The 22,544-nt window shown below is 37.8% G+C and overlaps 1 protein-coding gene across 1 annotated transcript in view; it reads right to left on the bottom strand.

The window, feature by feature from the left end:
* Window positions 1-353: 353 nt before the first annotated feature.
* Window positions 354-22,544, bottom strand: part of arfgef2 (ADP-ribosylation factor guanine nucleotide-exchange factor 2 (brefeldin A-inhibited)) — a 39,098-nt gene continuing 16,907 nt past the window's right edge. The window contains exons 21-39 of the mRNA XM_052091354.1: window positions 20,236-20,394; window positions 18,483-18,630; window positions 18,265-18,361; window positions 18,125-18,165; window positions 16,685-16,854; window positions 14,156-14,307; window positions 13,808-13,980; window positions 13,558-13,718; window positions 13,340-13,470; window positions 13,107-13,236; window positions 12,782-12,917; window positions 12,419-12,557; window positions 9,481-9,538; window positions 9,239-9,353; window positions 6,579-6,718; window positions 5,766-5,937; window positions 5,499-5,637; window positions 3,929-4,046; window positions 354-2,190 (exon numbers count right to left, since the gene is read on the bottom strand). Of these exons, the coding sequence (XP_051947314.1) occupies window positions 2,026-2,190; window positions 3,929-4,046; window positions 5,499-5,637; window positions 5,766-5,937; window positions 6,579-6,718; window positions 9,239-9,353; window positions 9,481-9,538; window positions 12,419-12,557; window positions 12,782-12,917; window positions 13,107-13,236; window positions 13,340-13,470; window positions 13,558-13,718; window positions 13,808-13,980; window positions 14,156-14,307; window positions 16,685-16,854; window positions 18,125-18,165; window positions 18,265-18,361; window positions 18,483-18,630; window positions 20,236-20,394 (2,544 nt within the window). The 3' untranslated portion in view covers window positions 354-2,025. The remainder of the gene's footprint in view (window positions 2,191-3,928; window positions 4,047-5,498; window positions 5,638-5,765; window positions 5,938-6,578; window positions 6,719-9,238; window positions 9,354-9,480; window positions 9,539-12,418; window positions 12,558-12,781; window positions 12,918-13,106; window positions 13,237-13,339; window positions 13,471-13,557; window positions 13,719-13,807; window positions 13,981-14,155; window positions 14,308-16,684; window positions 16,855-18,124; window positions 18,166-18,264; window positions 18,362-18,482; window positions 18,631-20,235; window positions 20,395-22,544) is intronic.

Genomic DNA, 22,544 nt, shown 5'->3' with positions numbered 1-22,544 from the left:
TAGCACCCACACTCTCTGCTTACACAGCCATGCACTTGTAATATTTGCAGTTTGAAGTTGTCCTGCTGAAAATTCCAGGATATCCCTGGAAAAGATTGTGCTGGATAGCAGTATATGCTGCTCCAAAATGTGAACATATCTGTCTGCATTCATGGTGACCTCACAGATATGACAAGACTCTTGGTAATCAAGTAAACTAATTATTGAAAAATGTTCTTTTTCAAATGTTAAGATCCTTTTCAAACAATAACTATTTTTATGGTAAATGTATGTACGCATGCCTTTTATGTGTAGAACAGTAAAATCTATACATAAAAGTCTAAGTAAATGGAGGCCTGGTAAAAAGTGTCCAATTCATTTTTAATGAGACTTCATATAACAAAAAAGAAAAAAGTTGAAATCCATTTGTTTTTTATAAAAATCAACCCCTGGGACATGAAAGTGCCAGAAATTGAAGTGAGACACATATGTAGGCTATAATAGCATTAGTTCATCAACTTTTGATGTTGCCAATAAAATAAATATAATGACGTAATTGAACATAGAAGAAAGCGTAGCGTATCTGTTCAGAATTCGCACTTTATTGATTACTTCACCAAATGCTTGGAAGATTACATCACATTATGTGTAGAGTTGAACATTATTCTGTATAATTTACATGAAAACTTTACACATTGTGTTTCTTCATATACTGTATATATTTATATTTCCCAGTCTCAAGTGAGGCAGAGTAGACATCCGTAGTTGCAAGGGAAGGAATGCTTTTCCGAAAATATTCAAATGCACTTCCAAGAATGAAACATTCAAAACAAAAATTATTGGGATTAATTAGCAGCCATACACTGCTGGGGCTCAATGAAGATACGCCTGGATTATACAGTATACTTGCATTCCTCCTAGTTCTCTCGTTTATCGATAATAACACCAGTGACTGGCATCTGTGATGTAAACTTGCAGATTCGATCCAACTAAGAAATGCAAACATCATAATGAATGCAAAAATGAAAAATAACTTAAAATAATTAAGCTATGCTATTAAGCAAAATTTTGTGCGCTAAAATTAAATATTCATTAGATGTCTTAAGATTTCGATGATAAAGAACATTGGAACGCAGAATGAACAAACCCTCAAAGTAACCCAAATGAGCATGATGTGCAGCATTCAAGGAATAATAGTGTAACTTGGTTGGGATTAACAAGAGTGAATATTGACTACTGTATAATAAACACAGAACGTTTTTGAAAGCAACCGTTACATTCTTAGGACAATTTAGGCGGCAGTGTGAATATACTCAACCCAAATTAAGGTAATTTATGCCAAACTAAAAAGGACTTTAATGAAAAATAAAAAATCTCTAGGGCCAGCCTGATTATGGGTTTAAGAACTATGACTTAGATTTGAATCAGAGTTGAATGTTTAATTTCATGATGATTCAGTCAAGGACAATGATGATGCACATTTCAGGACCAATCGTTAACAAATATGCCACTGTTCATGGACAAAGGCTCATTGCACTTTAGCTGTCTTTTACACACTCATAATAATGGGGGTTGATTTCATTTCTGTATTTTATTTTTAGATGTCTATATTTGTTCAGCCTTTAAAACAGACAGAAAATTCAACAGATAAGACAAAAGCTAACAAAATGAAATCAACAGACAATCAGAAACCAATACTATACAGCAGTACTGGTAATAAATTATTCTTGTTGCAGCCGTCCAAAGGAAAGGAAAAATAAAAATAAACAATTATGACTCATGACTTTAATAACTCAGACAGATGACACAGTAGGGGCCCTGCTGGGTCACAGTGCTGTTCTTTCATGGGGGAAGAGGCTGAAGCTTGAGGAGTCAGGACTGGCAGAGTCAGAGGAAAGTATGGGACAGTAACACATAGTTTGTTCATCAATCAAAGCCTTCCTGTACAGGAGGTTCTTCTATGCTCTGACCATTCATCTGCCCACTTTTCAGCCCCACCTTTCTTCCCAGTTCATTTCAGAACTGTGACCCCAGTCCTGATCTACTTTAGGTTGATGAAGGCTGCACTTGGCCCAATTCAGGAGTGGCGATATGGAAGACAGAACCGATACGGAGGAAAAATCGCCGCAAAGTAGCACGGAGTTCTGGAATGAGGTCAAACTGCACCAACTCGCACAGATGGTGGTAATAGCAGGAGGCATGAGGCTTGAACTGAGGAAGAGAGGAGAACATTAGAGTGAAATATATTCAATTGGAGAATATTCTAAAAGAGATTCAACTTGTTTAGTGTATTTAGAGCATGGAAAACTGCAATGGTTGGATGAAATATAGCTATTTTAAGTATATTTAAGTGTTAAAGTCAACGTGAAATGGTGGTCGCAACCCATTTTACTTCTGTAATGTTATATATTTTAGAATGAAACGAAACATTTAACAAGAAAAAAAGAAGGGTGGGAATTGATTGTAAAGTGGGCATTCCATACTGGAATGGGGCCAGACATAAATGGGAGTTTTCTACAACAACGTATAAAAAGCATTTTGACTGTAGAACTTATTCACAGTAATGCTCGAGTTATTTAAATGCAGGTATCTCCTGACCCTCTCACACATGCGCATCCAATGTTGTTCATGTTGTTTATCAACGATTGCAACTCCTAGCGCTTTGTGACATCAACAGCTCAAATGTGAGTGACTAATTAGTGCAAATAATTCCAGGCACATGCTTTCTCTCGCACACACTTTGTCCCTCCTCTCACCACTGTCAGTAGGTACTCACCACTTCTGACCGGGAGACCCCATATGCCTTGTCGTTTCAGAGATACTCTGACCCAGTCGTCAGGACATAACAATTTGGCTCATGTCAAAGTCATTCAGGTCTTTACTCTTTCCATCAACACATTGACTACGAGAACTGATTGTTCGCTAAACATCTAATCTACCCAGACCTTGACATGTGGCCTTGTTAGGAGATGATCAACGTTATTCGCTTCACCTGTGAGTGGTCATAATGTTTTGGCTCATCACTGTAGAAGGCTGTATAAAGCAAAAATTAAAGATGGTGCTATAGTGAATAAGGTCCATTGGCAGCCCCAGATGGAATCGGCATACTTTGTTTGCATTTTCTGGGGATTCGGCAGAATTAATTCAAACCGGCAAAAAATGCATTTTAGCTACTGGGAGCTATAAGTATTATCAAATGTAGATCAACCATGGGCCTGGTTATTGGTAAACATGATCCAGTATCCCATGCAGCTGTGGTGATGTCAGTGGAAAAGTAAAGTCATCCCAGAGGAGGTGCAAGTTATTACATTTTGGTTAAAGATTATGAAGACATTGTTTGAAAACATAGCTTGCATCAACAAATGGTTCACAGTAAAACTAGAAACATGCATTGAAGTGAGTAGGGTCAATTTTGATCTCATGTTGACTTTAATAAAGTTGTTTTCGTTTTTTCACTTTAGGGGTTGCCTGAAAGACCTTTTAACCGAGTGTCAATCTGAAATGGAACATCGTCAGGAAGGGCTTTGTTATCAGAACAGTGATGAATGGAAAATCTATTTAAGTTCTGGACAGGGAAGAACCCTAGGACTGCCAGTGGCTTGTCTGCATAAAAGCGAGTCTCTTTTACATATAAAGGTCATCACACTGACAAGCTGGCGTATCGGGAGTAAGCTTTCTGTAATAAAAGCCTTAACACAGACCCCTGAAGAATAAGAGACATATTCAAACCATATAACACACCTATTATCAAAACCCTTAAGACTCAACTCTATGGTTATAAAGAAACTACTGATACTGTTCTTTTTTTTCTAGCTCTCAGATGAGGAAAAATAATTATTTTCCAAAATAAATTCAAAATCAAGTGGCCAAATCTACTTAATGTCTGACTAAACATGAAAGGTAAAAGTTCAAATGTGCTGGTTTAATGACAGGATGTGTTTGTTATTACTTTGTCATCAGGCAGTCTGAATGTGCGGGTGAGGAGTAGCAGCAGGAGACTCGTCCAGGCCTCTCGGTGGCTCTCTGAGGTAAGACTGATGAAGTAAGCCAGGGCTTCACTACACACTCTTAAATCAACACATAAACATACACATACACATTACCTCATCTGTCCCAAAAAAAAAAAAAAATAAACTCCTACAGAACATGTAAATCAGAATCTTTGTTCTCATTTAATTTCAATTCTCATGACTCATCTCTGACAGTGGAGACCGTTTCTACAGCTTTTAGACACCTATTCATTCTTTTTTATTACCATTTAAAAACTATTAAATAATGGTAAGGAAACGTTAAGGAAAAAAAGTTAGGAAACAATAGTTAACATGAACCAACAATGAACAATACTTTCACAACATTTATTAATCTTGGCTAATGATAATTTCTAAATATACTAAGACATTTTTTACATTTAAAGCTGAAGAATGTCACTTTTTCAGTGTTAAAATAAATCTATCCCATCTTATTATGTAGACAAATGTAAGTAAGCCATTCATAGGTTAATTTTCTAAAACTGTAAACACTGTGTGGCTGTGGTGCTATGAAAATTCCTGTTTGTTTTGAGCGACCGCATAGACCCGCCCTAACAACATTAATCACCCAATGGCGTAAGTTGGTGTATCTATCTGAACAAGAGAAGACGAAGGGGGTGTTCGGAAAGCTTTTTTTAAATCATTTTATTTTTGCAATTTCGTTCAGTGGCGCTAGTGTCACAGAAATGACGTTACGTCAGCTTTAAAGTTGTTTACATTAACATTAGATAGCATTGCGGATGATGCATTATGAACTTACATAACCAAACAATGAAATGTAGTATTTTGATGAATTAAAATAAAGCATGATTTCTCAATGAAGTAAAACATATTGGTTCATTGATAGTGATTCCACTAATGTAAATGAATAAAACATTTCATAGGGAATTATTAAGTGTCCAAAAGACAAATCTAAACTAACTTTATTTAGCACTATGTCAAAGTAGCCAACCTTTGTTTACAGCTCTGGCATCCTCTCAACCATCATCAATTATGATGATGTAATACATTAGTGTCCAGCCAAACAGTACTTTAAACTGTATTGAATGTATGCTGGGCACTTGTTGGTTTCTTTTCTTTCTCTATTTGCTGCAATTAATCAATTTCAAATTAATTTTGTAAGGATATTAATATGTAGGCACAATTATGGATATATTTGTCTACAACACCAACCTCAAGCATAAGCCTTGAGATCAAAAGGTTTTCAAGACTATGAGAAACAAATTGTGTCCAAACTGTCTATACTGGTAGTGTATCTATTTCTGAGTGGAGTTGTGATTGGTACATATCAGAGTTATGATTGTAGCATACTTATTTAACACCCGATAGTTGATTATATCACATTCCTAATATACAATAATAATTAAACCAAGTGCATTTTTAATAAAAGGTGACATGCAGGTATACTGTACAGTATGTAATGAATTATCTTTGTGTGTTGGTCCTGGTGAGTGGATGTGACTAATGAATGAGGCAGACAGTTGCACTCACTGCAGCAAGCGTGTCTTGATGTCTGGCCAAGAGTCCTGCAGCTGCGTGTCAGAGTACATGCGAAAGAGGATCCTCAGACTGCAGGCCAGACTGCTGGTCTCCTGCTTCAGAAGATTTGGTTTTGACTTGCCTTTAAATCCTACACACAAACAAGCATAGATTAATAAAATACATGCACAATAATAATAAAAGAAGACTGCATTACCACAACCCAGACAATGAAACAAAATACTGGATAAATGGAAAATTGGAAGTAGCAGTGCAGACCTGCTCTCCAGAGTGCTGTCCTCTGTTCATTGTTGGAGTTGAAGTCCTTGGCAAACCTGTGGGACTCCAGGAGGCAGTCAAGCAGTTTAAAGAGGTGCTGTGATGACAGGTGTCTGTACATGCCCTGATCGGGCTCCGTTTCCCCCTCTTCTGCCTCCTCATGTGCATCTTTCTGCCAGACAAAGACATTAAGACTCTGAATCATATTCATCTGTATTGAAACTATAGTATATACACAAGTTGGTGGAGTTTTCAAACATGCAGAAAAATTTAAATATACATCTGCACTTTTAAAGGGGCCATGACATATAATTTTTCACAATTTATTTTACTCCCGAGTCGACTTAAAATGTCAGTAAAGGTTTGTTAATGTCAAAGCACTTCAGTTTAAATATTGTTTCTCACCCACACTTATTATATAACCTCTGAAGATATAGATTTAACCACTGGATTCCTATAGATTACTTTTATGTTGCCAATATGTACTTTTTGGAGCTTCAAAATTTTAGACACCGTTCACTTGCATTTTAAGGACCTACAGAGCTGAGATATTCTTCTAAAAATCTTCATTGAGTTCAGCAGAAGAAAGCCATACACGTCTGGGATGGCATGAGGGTGAGTAAATTTGAGTGTTCATTTTTGGGTGAACTATCCCTTTAAATGGAACACAAGACGAGATGTTAAACTGAGGCTGTTAGTATCTAACACTGTAGTGTTACTGTGGAGGTGTAATATTAATTGAAATATATCAAAAAGACAGTTGTTTGGGCTGCACTTCCTGAAATAAATGCAAATTCAGGGACTCCAACAAACCTGAGCAGCGGCCATGATCTCAGCATCCTCCCTCTTGCTGGTAGCTGGGTAGAATACAATGTTGTCTATGGTCTGAATCAACTCCAGCTGTACAACACACTTTATAAGCAGCCCTGCAAACAGCCTGTGGTCCGAGACCCCTTGATCACACCACATAAGAGAGTAACATGTCAAAACACACAGATGAAAGAAAAACTCTGGACAGAAAGTATAGTCAAACAGGTGAAGAGGATAAGATATCAAAAATATATTTTAATGGAGAGGGGTAATCTATACCCTCCATCTAAAAGCAGTGGTTCTCAACTGGTAGGTCACCACACAAAAACGGGTCACAAACCTGTTCTGTTTTGATAGGGTTGTGGACAGAAGGGAAAAAAAATGCTACATTCAAATAATATATTGCTAATATATATACACTAACCACATAATCATGCTTTTAATATAATAGAAAAACAAACAGACTTTAAAATTTTAAAGGTGTCATGAAATAATTTAAAAAAAATTCTTTTTATAGTTTCATTATCTTCCTTGAGGTCAACTGATAATGTTCAAAAAAAAAAAATTCACCAAAACAGTCAAAATTTTGTAATATGAGATAATATTTTTCACCCTGTCTCTGACCATCTTTCTGAAAAGCTCGATATTTGCCTCGGCTCCTCCTTTAAACTTAAATGTATACGTCCACTGTTCTTATTGGCTAACAGCATGCAGCCCCTCAAATTCAGCCATTTTTCAAACTCAATCAGAAGAGAATAAACATGCACCAAATCATTAGAAATGTACAGTTCAAGGTTTACACAATGCACATCCAACACACTGCATATGAATATATGAAACTGTTCATCTCAAGGACAACTTTTAATACTCGCACCCAGGCTACACTGGACCGTTGTCCGTTGCGGCGTGTCACTCCAACAATAAACAAACAGGTGTCACGCTCCATTTTGCGCTGCTGATATTACTGCCAAAAACACAAAGAATCGTTTCAGAAAGTTCTTGATGCGCCCAGTGTAAACAGCCTCAAGCTGTTGCGTCAACGGATGCGCCCATTGTAGACAGCGTGTCAGCATCATAAACAATCATGACATTAAAAATATTATTGAATGGAACTGTTTACTTACAGTTTTGATTGCGTTCAATAGCGTTTGTAACTGCCCCATATCCATCATTGACAATTCCTTGGCAAAGACTCGTTTTATGCTTCACAAGACGCACACATCCAGTTTATCACCCTGCACTGAGGTGCACATCGCCGGAAACCAATCAAAGCGGTCAAAAACATCCATCTAGTGCATGTTTACATACACCAACAATAAAAAAAAAAATCACACTGATGGGTGAAAGAACAGTTTGCTGAGCAGTTTAAGCAACAAAACAACAGGAGCCACAGCAGCTGATGAAACGCATCTTCTCTTCGGAGTTGAAACTTGACACTGTGTCTTTTAAAAGCGTGCCCGAGAGATGACATAGTCGTCTGTGTAGTACATGTTTGTATACCAAAATAATAAAAAAAATGGTCCAGATGGGTCCCCTTTCAGTTCAGGAGTAGTTAGGCCACAAACAAACATTTTGTCCTTCTCTGTGTCTTTTTACAAGCCAGGTGAGCACCAGTGGGCGGGGCCATGGGTGCAATGATTTTAAATAGGCGTTGATGTTGTTGCTGTAGAGGCCGTCATGAATGAATGAGTATCCCAAGTGACAGTGTAGAGAAAGGGGCATTTTGGCAGCTTGGTTTCAATAAATGCTTTTATTGCTTTGGGAATTAAGTTTTGAGCTTTGGAATTTACAGTATTTCTTTTATATATATATATATATATATATATATATATATATATATATATATATATATATATATATATATATATAGAAAAGGACCTCTTGTATGCCAAAATATCAAGGACAATTTTATTCTTCATGACATGACCCCTTTAAACACATCGCATATATTTTGTTGCTGACATCAAAGGCTGTGCATCCAGTCAAACTACACTATATTTTGGTAAATCAATTTCATGATTGCCAATATAGCCAGGTAGTGTGACATGCCCTCATCCTTGAAAACCATGAACAAGACAAATCCAGACTACATTAAATAAGGGTTAATGGTTTGGTATTGTGATGGGCTGCCACTTGATGTCCAAATGTAAAATCTGGTTCTTGAAGCAAAACCAGTTAGGAACCACGTTTGTAATGGATCATGAATTTTGGTCAAAACATTTCCCAGACAGGAATGTAATCATGGCAATACAGCCTATATTTAGGAATATTTTGATGGGTATTTTAGGAAGTTGTGTTTACATTGTGACATTATTTTTCATGACAATTAAGAACATCTCCCCCATCCCCAAGTACTATAATGCATCTGGAAAGTTTTTTTGTCATTACCATATTCTCATGTTCACAGTACAGTAAAGCACATACAACAATGATGTATTAATACTTCAAAATTCTCTTTGCTTGATGGTAATGAGAAATGGGTGGGAGAGTATATGGCGCTTAATTCTCATGAAACTAATGTCACACTGCAAAAATAACCTTAATGGTCCTAAAATAGGCTCAATTTTCTTTCTTTTGATTGTGGTTTTATATAGACCTAGACATGTTCTTGAAAGGTTTTGTGAGTTTCACACAACTAGTAAGAGATGCATTGCAGTACATACTCGCATAGGACTTTCCTTTCCAGGTATCATCACTGGCTGTGGATATTTGACTGTGGGCTCTCTCTGACAGAGTCCTCTCAAAACTGCTTTGGGACTGAGAATCCACCTCAACATCCTAAAAAACAATGACAAACATGCACAGAGATGCATGGGGTTATATCAGAATCAGGACTTAGAAGGTGCTTATTTGTGGCTGATTTTGTGTGCACACATTCAAAATATTTGTGTCATTGTCATCTCACCATGTGTTTGCCTTCTCCCACCTCCTCTTCCTGCCCAGCTGGTCGCCATGTCAGCAAGCTGTTAAGAGACAAGATAAACTCTTAGACCGAGAGAGCATTAAATGAGCAGCGCTTTACAAACAGCCTATTCAAACACATTCGGATTAAAACATTTGTGATAATGTCAACACCTATGCTAAGCAGGATGTCTGAAATATGACTGAACATCTGAGATATTTATGGCTACATAACCTCTCAGATTCATGAAAACTGAAAATTTAGAAATACAAATCAGTAGTGATGCAGCAAAATTAAAATACTTTGTCGAAACTGAAACCAAAAAGCAATTTATTTTATTATTATCATTATTATTATTATTATTATTCTGGAACAATGATACATTTTTAAGTTGTAATATGTTTTAAAGTGAGTAAACTAGTATGATCTTCCTTCAATTGTTAAGACAACGGCATCCAGGCTCCAACATTTTTTTTGTCCTGTATTCTGAACTCTTTTAGTGCTAAAAAAAATTAAGAAAATGCAAAGTGTTCTCTCATAACGCTTATAAACTTGCAATACATTTTAGGTTTTAAATTGAAAAATCAGAAACATTTTAGGTTGTTTCTCACCAAAAAGCTATTGTATGTTTTTAGAAGACTTGGAATGTGACACTAGTCGCATGGACTACTTTTATTTTACTTTTGAGTCCTTTTTAAGCTTTGAACTGCCATTTTATTTAAAAGATGGACCAGAATATCAATGAAAATCTAAGTTTGTGTTCCGCATAGAAAGAAATTCATGGTTTTGGAACAACATTAGTGTGAGTAAATGACAATTTCCATTTTTGAGTGAACTATTCCTTTAATTGTGTTGCTTTTTCAAGTCATCATTAAACCGAATTAAGCTTGGAGCTTTAAGCAGTGTGCACCTGAAATAATCCTTTTCAATGTTGCATTTACAGCTGAAGAATGTAATTTCTGTGATACTAGCGACACCAATTGGAATTTACTGTTTTCAAAACCGCTTTATTTTTTTCTCCCCTTTTCTCCCAATTCCCACTACTTAGTAGGTCCTTGATGGCACGGTTACTCATCTCAAGTCTCAGTTGCCTCCAACTCTGAGACAGTCAATCAGCATCAATACTCGCTGAACTACCCAGGCCTCAAAACAGGCTTAATACAAACAGAGCAATTTTCTGAAATTCTGCTTTAATGTTCAATGGATATTTTAAAGTAACGATTTTAACAGTTACAATTTTCAGCCTTAAAATGTTTTAATTTCATCCAAAAAGTAAAAATCTGGAAATTCTGCCCATGGGAGCCATGCGATGGTCGGACGTGTGAATGGCGAGCTCTGCGCACTTTGCAAGTTTTAATGATATTTGTGTTACAAAATGGTGTTTTGGGAAGACAATATGTCAAGGAATTCAAAATCCTCAGGCTCTGGAGATATTAAAAGACACTTACATTCTCGGGCTGATTCCTGGGGCTGGAAGTCCCGGACTTAATTAGGACGGTGAACAAAGAAATCCAGCGTGAATTGATGAATGTGTCTGCAATCCTGACGAAGGTTGTTGCAGACTTGGAGGATCTTGCTGTAATACTACGATTGATCACTTCCATGGAGGCAAAATTCTTTGAGTTGGTTACAAGAATGTCTGACTTCGAGAGATGGATCAATTATCTGGAGTCATTGGAGAGGTAATTAGCTGTGAATCCACTAGAGACCAAGACAGATCTGCAGTGCATCTGGGAAAAACTAGAGGATTTGGAGAATCTTAGTCGGCAAACAATGTCCATCTTCCGGACAGTCATGGGTGAATCTGCTCATTCTTTGTGCTTATGCCTCCTGTGTCCTGGAGTTTGTTTTATGGAATATTTCTTGCAGGACATTGGAGTTATTAGGGCACTCGTGTAACGACCTAATGGACTGGCTCACTGAACATTAGTTTGACTGCCCGAGGAACTGAACGGTCCCCTTTTCTTTTTTTTTTGTACTGGTTCAGCTAGCGGCTGGAGATTGTTTTGTGGAGGAACATACCTTCGGGGCAATCTACACATTTGTGTTTTTTTCTGTGTATTGGCTGGAATTTGTTTTATAGTATTTGTGTATAGAAACACCAGACTTGAGCAATCCTAGGACAAAGTTGTCACGGGGGCTCTCGTAGGCGTACGTGGACTTTTTTGAACCAATGTCCAAAAGTGTTTGTCTATTGTAGACAATAAGGCAGACAACATCAAAAAAAATCTTTCCTCGCAGGAAGCTGAAAAATTTGGGAAGATATGGGGTGAGCATGTTTTCTTTTGTACTGGCTCAGAGTCATTACATTGATAAGTAAACATACTTAGAGTCATGATAGTTTTAGCAGAAATTCAGGGACAATGTCTTATTTTGTCAAATATTTATGCACATATTTATATAATATTGATGATCAGGGCTTTTTTTTTTATAGATCTCAAAGGGATGCTGCAAGGCGCTGGCACCCCTCATGGTATAACATTGGAAGGAGACTTTAATCTTTTGATGGACTCAGTCCTTGATCATAGTGAAGCAAAAGTGTGTAAGCCCCCTAGAGCAACACTGACGCTTCACAGGATGTGTAAAAATCTTGGTCTTACAGATATTTGGAGACTTTTGAAACCATCTGAGAGGGACTATACATTACTTTCATCAGTCCATAAGATTTATTCTAGAATAGATGGATGTTGTTTGAAAGTATATCTTTTTTTTAATGTTTTATTTGTTGGTGACCACTGTAGTGCGTGTTTGTGTCAGGTGGGGGGGAGGGGTTTAATGTATATATTTGATTCCGTATTTTATGTTATGTTTGTATGATTTATGTATGGAATCAATAAAATAAAAATGGTAATTTTACTGCATCCCTACAAATCAAAACACATTCAGATGGAAGGCCGTCAAGTGTCATTGAAACAGATGGTGGTGTACAGTGGTAACATACACATGAGGGCTGGTGGTCTGGAAAATGTCCAGCATGCAGGCACAGGTGACATCCCACACCTCCGTACTGAACTTCTCCCCATTCAGGATCACCAGGTTCTCCAGGCAGTTCGTGCCTGACCGTGCCAGCTGCTCATTATCTGACAACAGAGGCGGAGTTCTGAGTGCAACACACTAACTCATTCTCTCCATTACCACACCCTGCTGCTTTAAAACAACACCACCCACTGGGCCAATATGTTTTCCCAAATGTGACATGAGTGTCACAGTTTAATGTCCATCTGTAGAGTAAAGTGACAGGGAAGGTTCTAAAAATCCCAAACTCTCCCTCATGTTTAGTGTAACAGATTAGTCAAATCCCCACCTTGTTTCACACACCACTGCAGCTGTGCAAAAATATCTGCCAGCAGCACTTCACTAAGAGGTTCATAGAATTGTGTAAACACGTCGCAGATAGCGTAGAGGGCATGGTTACATGTTGTCGTCATCCACTCTGTTTTCTATGTAAACCAAAAAAAGAAATAATCAGACTTCTGTTCACTTATTGCTGATTTAATGTTGACTTCATGGAAAATGGTCATGGAAAACTACATTACGAAAAAAATAAAATAAATAAGAGGACAAACGCTTTAAGAGGACATCAGGGATGATACAAACTTTAATGATGCAACTAACACCCTTTGACTCACTTCAGTTTGCTGCTCTGGGAGCTTCATGTTGTCGAAGATTCGGAAGATGATTCGGAAGAGATCGTGCCACCAGTGCTTCTCAAAAGAGTGTCCATAACTTTTCATGATCTCAAACATGACGGTCAGACCCCTGCATCACACAAAAACAAACTCTGAATAAACTTCCCATTAAGCCACATTATCTTAGCTTGTTTTTGTAGAAGAGATTAGCTGGGATGTAGAGATGGACCCACCTGGTCCTGACATCAAGTTTGCAGCGGTTGATGATGCAGGAGAGTTCAAACAGGATGGGGAACCAACCTCGCACCCAAACACGGTCACCAGGGGCGACGTTCATGTCATCACTTGTGTACTCTCTCAGTGCCTAGAAAGGGGAACAGTGGTTGAAATGCAACAATCTTTTAAGCTCTGGAATCATGGGAAACCGAGAGACTGCGGTAATGGCACTTACCTGTGGCCGGTCAGACACGTATTTAGCACAATGGCGGATCAGTCGGATGGCTTCCATACTGATGTCAGGGAATGCAGCATTGCAAACGAACTCTGACAGACACTTCACTGCGTCCTGGAACGAGTCAATGGCTGCACCAAAGTGCTGCTGAAATGTGTTCACTGTGGGGAAGATGATGAGATGATGATGGTTTAAGCACAAAAAAAAAAACCATTCATAAACTGAAAAAGGGCCATTGGCTGATACTTACTAACAATGTGTCCAGTGGTCTGAAAGGCGAGGTCCACAATGTTCTCATCATGGTCTGATGCTGCTTGATGGAACACAGAGAAGATGTTCTTCCATCCAGAGCGAATATTCACAGCCTGAGAGTTCACCATCTGGGCCACACAACGTATCACCATATCTCGGATAGTGGGTGACCTACAGAATAAATAAAGGAAATTAGCATAGAAATAAACACTGAAATTCTTGAGAAGGCTCAGGGGTTTAAATTGAACACTCTTTCCTCATTCTCATGAAATTGCACAATTTAACAGTTTTCTTTTCATCTCTTTAATCAATGACATTTGTTCCTCTCTAACACAAATCTACTCACCTGTTCTTCTTCACAATGTGTTCAAACGGCCTTAAAAAGTCCTTTTGAAAGCGGAAGTTGGCCAGTTCTCCTTTTTCTAAGAACTTCATAGAAAGCTGTCTCAGAGAGTCCACAGCAAAGATGGCCACATCCTCATTGGGGTTACAACCCACCTGCCAAACCAGCAAACAGAAAAAACCCAAATCAGATACAAAAGCTTCACTGATTTAGCATCAAACTGTTGCTGAAGTCTCAGACCTAACCTCCCGGAACAATTCTGGAATGTCTGAAACTATTTTGTTCTGATAATCGTGCTCCAAACATACAGCAGCTCTTTGTTAGATGCACATATCACATTGCGTTGGATAAAGTTGGAATACTGGATAACTTTACACAGAAATGTTTTGTAAGTGATTCACACTATACTTTGTGGCTATACTTTTGAAACAGAAGATGTTTCCATCCAAGTTGCAAACTTAATGTATGTGAAAAATCTGAATATCACAAGAACAATGTGCAAATAAAGCCATCCCATGTGTTCAAAAGATCAAAACAATCACATCTGAAGAAATTGTACTCAAATATTAGATTTTTTTATTAGATTAGACTGTTTTATAGCGTGCAGACAAAATCCCATGTCTGGGAGCATCAGTGCGTCATACATTTTTGGGAGAGCAGTGTGTGCGTTTCTCCATACTTTTGACTTTACCGTGTGGATCTATTTGATATTTTTCAAAAGTGTCAATAAACCTGCTCTGAGGAACAGTTAAAGATTGTACTCAACTTATTTTTCTGTGCAAACTCTATACAGACTTTGGATTTTCAGGACACTGGCATTTCAGAATGACCAGAGCAACATCAGATGCGAGGATTGGTGTGCTAGTTAGTCCAGTTATGACCAAAATATTCAGTGACATTCATTTTTTTTTTTTATGCGCATCTTGTATTCTTAAAAAATTCAATAGTAGTTTATTTGGTAAATGTGTTTCCATCACAGTTTACGTGCATTTCTTCTTATCAAATAAAAAATGTATCCACCTCAAGCAAGTTTACAAGTGTTTTGATGGAGATTTTATTCACATCTTCATGTTTCCATCCAGCAGTTTTATGCAATATCCCAAAATGCACATAAAATACATGGATGGAAATCCAGCTGGTGGGTATTTAATGTGTATTGAACACGTTTACTTTCTTTATATGTGCCTTACTGAATGTGAATTTTTTCCTTTAGAAAAAGATGGATGAGTCTAAATAATTTTCTGTGGCAATCAACATTATGCCACAAACTCTGTCAACAGAGTTTAACCTGTATTAAATCTTAAAAATGGTTTTAAAGAATAAATATCTACGAATTTGTCTCAAAATTTTTGCTCTCATCTTTTTCAAAAGTTTGAACAAAACATCCAAATCTTTGATTTGCAAACTGTATCATCTTCGCTCTTTGACACTTTTGTAAAATTTTTGCCCCAACATCAATATTTTGATTCCACACATATTTTGATGTTCAGCCATCTCTATTGTGAGTGTGTTGTGAAACTGAGTTGTTGTGCTTGACCCCCTCCTGTCCTAACATCACTTCAATCTATTATGACGGACTTCAGAGGATGAAATTATGCCAACTCCAACCTGCATCACCTCGGTCTATTTATGGACTACGATCCTGAAATGAAATGCTTAGACTAACATTTGTCAACAAAAGCCTTCATCAGCCAATTAACAAGGACAATTGCATCTATGTGAACTTCTGCAATTAATCAAGATGGACTTCAAAGACTTTGGTCATTAATCTTACAGTTCAAACACAATCTATGTTTAATCAATGACCCTTATCACTTAGTTTAATAATTTTAAACCATGATTTTACCTATACATAATTAATATTTACATTACATTCATAATGTTAGCCAGAGGGAACTGGCCCCCACAGTGAGTCCGGTTTCTCCCAAGGTTATTTTTCTCCATTAATCTACATCTTATGGAGTTTTGTGTTCCTTGCCACAGTCGCCTACAGCTTGCTCACTGGGGTTATTAATACAATTATCATTTAATTATTTATAAACACTATTAAAATTCCTATTTTATCTAAATTACACAATGATGATTAATCGACTTTATAGACATTACAGTTCTTATTGTCTGTTAATGCTAATATTCTGTAAAGCTGCTTTGAAACGATGTGTGTTGTGAAAGGCACTATACAAATAAAATTGACTTGACTTGACTTAGCCCCTTCACACCCACTACCTTCCAACTTTTTTATATTGTGAACGAGTGGTGCTAAACCATGGGGGTTTCAAGACACATTAAGGCTAGGGAATAATTCAATTTTGCATGTGCCATTACATCTTGTGCACGATCGGGCGTTATAACTTTTCAAAGTATACTTTGAGTGCGAGCTTGCATGGACATCCATGCTACAACTGCTTTGTGCTGCTCTTTAATACAGTCAACCCCAGGCGCAAGCGCAGATAATGTGCACGACCCGCTCAGATGTGCAAGGTTACAAAAACTGGGCCACAGTTATTAAGCCTTACTGTGAAGGCTACTGACCTTGTTGAAGTGATCTCCAATGACCTGCCAGATGCGAGACCACTGCAAGCGGATGCGGTTCATGTTGTAGTAGGAGATCTCCACTATCTTTTGCAGACTAAACATGCGTGGCTGGTGTGCAGAGGCCAGTTCGTCCATGGACACCGCACACAACCAGCGCACAAAGTCCACTGGAGACGAAAGAAGACTTCACAATCAACACAAAAACATTTAGCCTTCAAAACAGATTTATTATGTACATGAACAGATGTCCACTTGTCAACTGGTAGAACAAATTACTTCTGGAAGTTCAGTGGTTACAGAACACATTATCTGTGTGCAAGAAGTGTGAAAGTAAATCAGCTGTATGTTAGCTCATGATGTGGGTTGGAAGAGTAGGTGAGCAGTGACAATACAGAGAGCCATTTTGAGTTTTAGTATGGTTAGGAGTCTGGGTTGATAACACAATTCAAGGTTCAGTCTCAGGCAAGTTCTTGCTATATAACCTGGTAACCAAGTAAGCAGTCTGAAAAAGATTACCAAATGCATACACCTACAGCAAGATGTAGCAATCATTGGGAGGATGAGACAGCATTTTTAAAATATTGACATTATGACTGTTACATATGTATTTGCAAATTCTTACATAATTTCTGAACCAAGAAGGCCAATTGTCTTTTATGAAAACAAAAATGTTTGTCAAGGAATATTGGGTTTATTTAAATTTAGAGTCTGGGAACCAGGTAAATTCTTTGAATGCCCAGAAAGCTCAATTGCAAACATTCAGTCAGCATAACCCCAACCATTGTTAGTTACTTTTTATGATGTAATGGACCAAATTAATCTGTCACAGACTTTTGTAATGCAAATAATCAAGTTACAAATTTTGCAGTATTCAGTGAACCAAAGATACGTTTGGAATGCAGTCGTTCTCGCTCTGTTCTTTGTAAAAGTGACTAAAACTCAACCCACTGACACAAGTTTAAAAGGAAATTAGGAAAAATAAAATTGCTTTGTTTCCTGAGAACAAACAATTCCATTAGTCATGAGCAACCTACACAGACTTGCTCCCAAACTGTGTTGTGAAATAACTACCTGCAAATAACGAAGCTACAAAGGTAACAACATTTTTCAGTAGCGTGACAGTACTTCAAACATGAATTTTGAAACTGTTGTGTGCTTAAAAAAAAAGCTTTCAAGTTGCTCCATGAGGACTACAGCTACCAAAAGGCTTTAAGTTTATGTGCTTTACAAACTGGACAACCATTATAATCTGTAGGCTCCTTAAAAAACTTCAATGTAGTTGGCTTCATGTAGTTATTTGTTAGAAACTTGAAATTATTGAACTACTTTTCTAAAAGGGTAGCTTGACAGAGAGAAGCTTGTAGCTTTGAAAAACAATGGTTTCCCCAATACTGCTCCAAAATATGTAACCAAACAAACATTAAAAAACAAACCTACCAATTGCATTTCCATCGAGTCTGGTGGATCCAGTGAAGATCCTAACAGACAATGTAGAGAAAAGGAGGGTCAGACAAAAGAATAAACAGTATAAGTATAAACACAGTATGTTTGTATTGTCCTGTAATCGCCCATATCACCTGTCCACTGCCACCACTACACTCTGGGAGCTGGTCTCTCCTACTGACTCCTGGATATGAGCCATCTGACGCTTGTCTGGACCTCCGACCAGAGTACCTGCAGGAGACCAATAATATTGTTTTGGTCCATCTGGATCAAACACACAACAACACACACCCTGGTCTGAACACTTCTACCCTTTCCGAGTGCTATTAACAGCAGTCATACAATAGCTTACCTAAGCCAAGGGGCATGAATTCCTCTCCACCTGATGGGAAGCCCTTTATGCTGCCTCCCTGGTCTCGGACCACACCAGAGATATAACGTGTCTTCACCCCTGTCCCAATCAACTGGGCCAACTCCAGCTGACTGATACACCTCAGAATCTACACAGAAGATCACAAGACCAGAAAGACATGTACAGATCAGAAAAGAACCACATACACTTTATCAGTTCAACACAAAATGAGGGTGCTGAATGTTTGAGGGACTGGCAAGCTCTAATCTGATTTGCCGACTTTACGCAACATCCAGGAGTCTACATCGTCAAATCTTTAAAAGATATTCAGAGTTTTGTTTGAAAAACTTAGTAGCAAGTTAACTAGATATCCAGAAATACACATTACGCTTTGTTCTCAGAGTTATGTCAGCAAACTAATCCGTTTTTAATACTATCGTATGGACAGAAGTAGAACTCTACGATATTGAATTGTTTTAATCGGTCAATAAATTAAAAATAAAATCTAAATCTTTCCTTACTATAACATGCAAAGACAGAGGCTACACAAGTCAAAAATTTATGAAATCCCAGATGCAGTTTATCTTGCAAAATCCCAATAATCACCATGTAGTTACAATTTGGTCTTTTAACTATAAACAAGCACAGAACACACTAGGGACTCTTAATTGTGCTGACAGGACACGTTTCCGTATAGTCACATTTCAATTTAGAACAATTGATTATCTAATCAATATAACAAAACATGAATTGAAAGAACAATAACAATATGGATGAATACAGTTAATGATAAAAGATTTAGATACAGTGGTTGCTATTATTCAATCTCTAGAGGCCACTGGTATACTGTAGAACAAGACAAGTTCTACAAGCCCTCAGTCCAGACTCTCTCAGCTTGTTGTGGACAGTCTGAGCACTGATGGAGGGATTGTGCGTTCCTGATGTAACTCGGGCAGTTGTTGTTGCCATCCTGTACCTGTCCCGCAGGTGTGATATTCAGATGTACTGATCCTGTGCAGGTGTTGTTACAAATAAATCTCTGGTTTCTTTTCTACAGAAGACTGGAATTACTGTTAATTTTGCTGCTACATTATCCAGTATACTTGTCAGTAATAAAGTGTTTCTTAATAAGCTATACATTTATATAGAAATAATGTGTAGTTTGAGGTTTGTGTTTCTTTACATATTAAAGAGTACTCCCAATTAGTTCCACACAATAATGTAAAGATATTCTAAACTGATTATGCAAAAAACAACACTGGTACCGGCTTGGGATCGTATCGGCACATACAGAGATTTCCGATATCGGAATCGGGTCAAAAGAGAAAAAGTGGTATCGGTGCATCCCAAATATCTAGTATCTTTAATGACCCTATACACGTTTGGCAATCTAAAATTTGTTTTTGCAAAACAAAATTCTGTTACACTATTCAGAAGCGAAAAGCTGAGGAATACTAAAGAGGTGTGGGCATAACTCCAAAAAATGGATGAGGTACAGGGGTTGGTATGCATTAAAGGGTTAATCGGTAAAACAGATTTATTGGACCACCTCTTGATGAAAGTATTTATTACTTTTTCACAACGGTCTATTATTGAGCTATAATCCATTCCAGATATGAGAAGCAGCCCATAAAAAGCTAAACAAACTGTGGTTGTCAGTCTACATGTTGATCGGCCGATCTCTTCCCATCCAAGTAGGCAGTACTTGAATAAGGCGCAATGTAGACCAGACCTTTTGCTTTTTGAGACTAACCTCATGCCAGGAGTTGCCCAAATAATTTCCGTCAGTGTGTGCGACCATGATGAGAGTCTTTATGGTATCGATGTTCTTTTGCTTCATTTCTGTGATACTGGAGCTGGCGGTAAGCAGCGTAAACCTGGCCAAGGCCTGGATGTAAGCATCCCTCTCCAACTACCCATATGGTGAAAGAGAAAAAGAGAGGGATATTAGAAATAAACGAAATACATACTGTACACATGAGACCATGCTTAGAAGCATGGATACATTGAAAATTAATATTATGATTTTTTTCATGAATATTAATACAAATATTAATTAGGACACAAAACTCAGTGATTTGAGTGAGCACCCATCCTTTCTGACCAATTAAAGTGCTAAAATTAACTTGAAAAAGATTTAATTTAATAACATTTAATTACCACTGCTGCATCTGCAGGATTTCGAGGGTCAGTGGATAAATGCATGGATAAAAAATGTAATATACATTTTGACTTGAAACGGTTTTCATTTTTAGTACAAGGGGGTTCCAGGTACTAACCTGACCTTTTATTTTAATAAACCATATACAGTTTAATTATTAATTCATAATATTTAATAATAATAATTCCTTACATTTATATATCCCTTTTCTAGGCACTCAAAGTGCTTTACATAGTATAGTATAGGGGAAATCTCCCCAGCCACCAACAGTGTGCAGCATCCACCTGGATGATGCGACGGCAGCCAAAGTGCACCAGAACGCTCACCACACACCAGCTATTGGTGGAGAGTAGAGTGATGTAGCCAATTCAAGAATGGGGATTATTAGGAGTCCATGATATATAAGGGCCAATGGGGAGAATTTGGCCAGGACACCGGGGTACACCTTACTCTTTACGAGAATTGCCCTGGGATTTTTAATGACCACAGAGTCAGGATCTTGGTTTAATGTCTAATCCAAAAGATGGTGCCTTTTTACAGTATAGTGTGCCTGTCACTATACTGGGACATTGGGACCCACACATACCACAATGTGAGCACCCCTGCTGGCCTCACTAAGACCTCTTCAAGCAGCAACCTTAGTTTTCCCCAGGAGGTCTCCCATCCAGGTACTGGCAAGGCTCAACCCTGCTAAGCTATAGTGGGCAACCAGGCAAGAGTTGCAGAGTGATATGGCTATCAGAAATGGAGACATTAGTTTGTATTTTGTTTTATGATTTCAGTAGAAAGGATAGTGATGCACGGAATGGCAATAAGGAGTGCATATCTCCTGCTTAATGCTTGTTCTATTAGACACACCACAACCAGACTTATTTCATACAGTGGTAGGGCTGGGACGATATACATTTACACATTGCACTTTCTTTTTTTTTTATTTCAAAGTTGACAGAAGAAAAATACACATTCTAAACAGGCAAAATAGTCTCTACAAAACTACACAGGGGGTCCAGAGGATGCCAAAGCAGTGGGGTCTGCAGGATCTTTTACCAATTTGACCGTCTTTTACCGTTTATCAATTGAAAATGAATGTTAAAAGATCATCTGTTTGATCTGATTGTTGGAATATTTTTACGTTAACATGAAATATTTTTTATATTTCTTTAGATTCAGATACCCAAGTATAGGGCATAGAAGCCCTTGTGACTTTGGAATGATGCTGAATGTGGGTTCAGGGGTGTCCCGAGAGAAAAGTTTGAAAACGTTTTTAAAAAAATGTAAAAAACATTTGTATATTTTCATTTAAGTGAGAGACTAGTCTACCAACTAGTAATTTTAGTCTTTCCTTATCCATTCCAGACATCCAATAGATTTTCACAAAATTAGAACAGAAATCGATTTGTTTATTATTAAAGGCTTGTAACATGCTGATTAATAAAGATATATTTAGAAGGGAAAAACGTAATAAAAGGTGGTTTGAAACCACGTTAACTCATGCGGCGATTCATGTCTACACACATGCAGGGAAAAGAGGCAACGCGTGCGGAGTGGGACAGGGCAGACATTATGCATGTTTGTTGCTAGAGAACAATATTCAAGATTACAGCGCAGAAAGATCAGAGCTGTTGTTCACATCCCTGTTGTTCTGTCACGCTCTTCACTAGAGACGACGAGCAGGCGCAACCGTTGTCATGAAGTCTTGCAGTGCGGATGGAATCAATCCGGTGTCTGACGTAACCTAATTGTTAGCAAGGCAGCTAGCATTAGCAAGTTCATCCAGTCTGACCCTACGTTACCATTGGCGCATTGTGAGCGAAGCTGAGAGCGTTATCAATTAATTTCTATGAAAGCCGAACTGCTTGTGTTTTAGCGACACGCAATAAATATAGAAAATTCCTCAAAAG

The sequence above is a fragment of the Xyrauchen texanus genome, chromosome 25, assembly GCF_025860055.1.
Source record: "Xyrauchen texanus isolate HMW12.3.18 chromosome 25, RBS_HiC_50CHRs, whole genome shotgun sequence".
Taxonomy (NCBI): Eukaryota; Metazoa; Chordata; class Actinopteri; order Cypriniformes; family Catostomidae; genus Xyrauchen; species Xyrauchen texanus.
The sequence above is the reverse complement of the archived record's forward strand: the minus strand, read 5'-3'. Positions and strand labels throughout refer to the sequence as shown.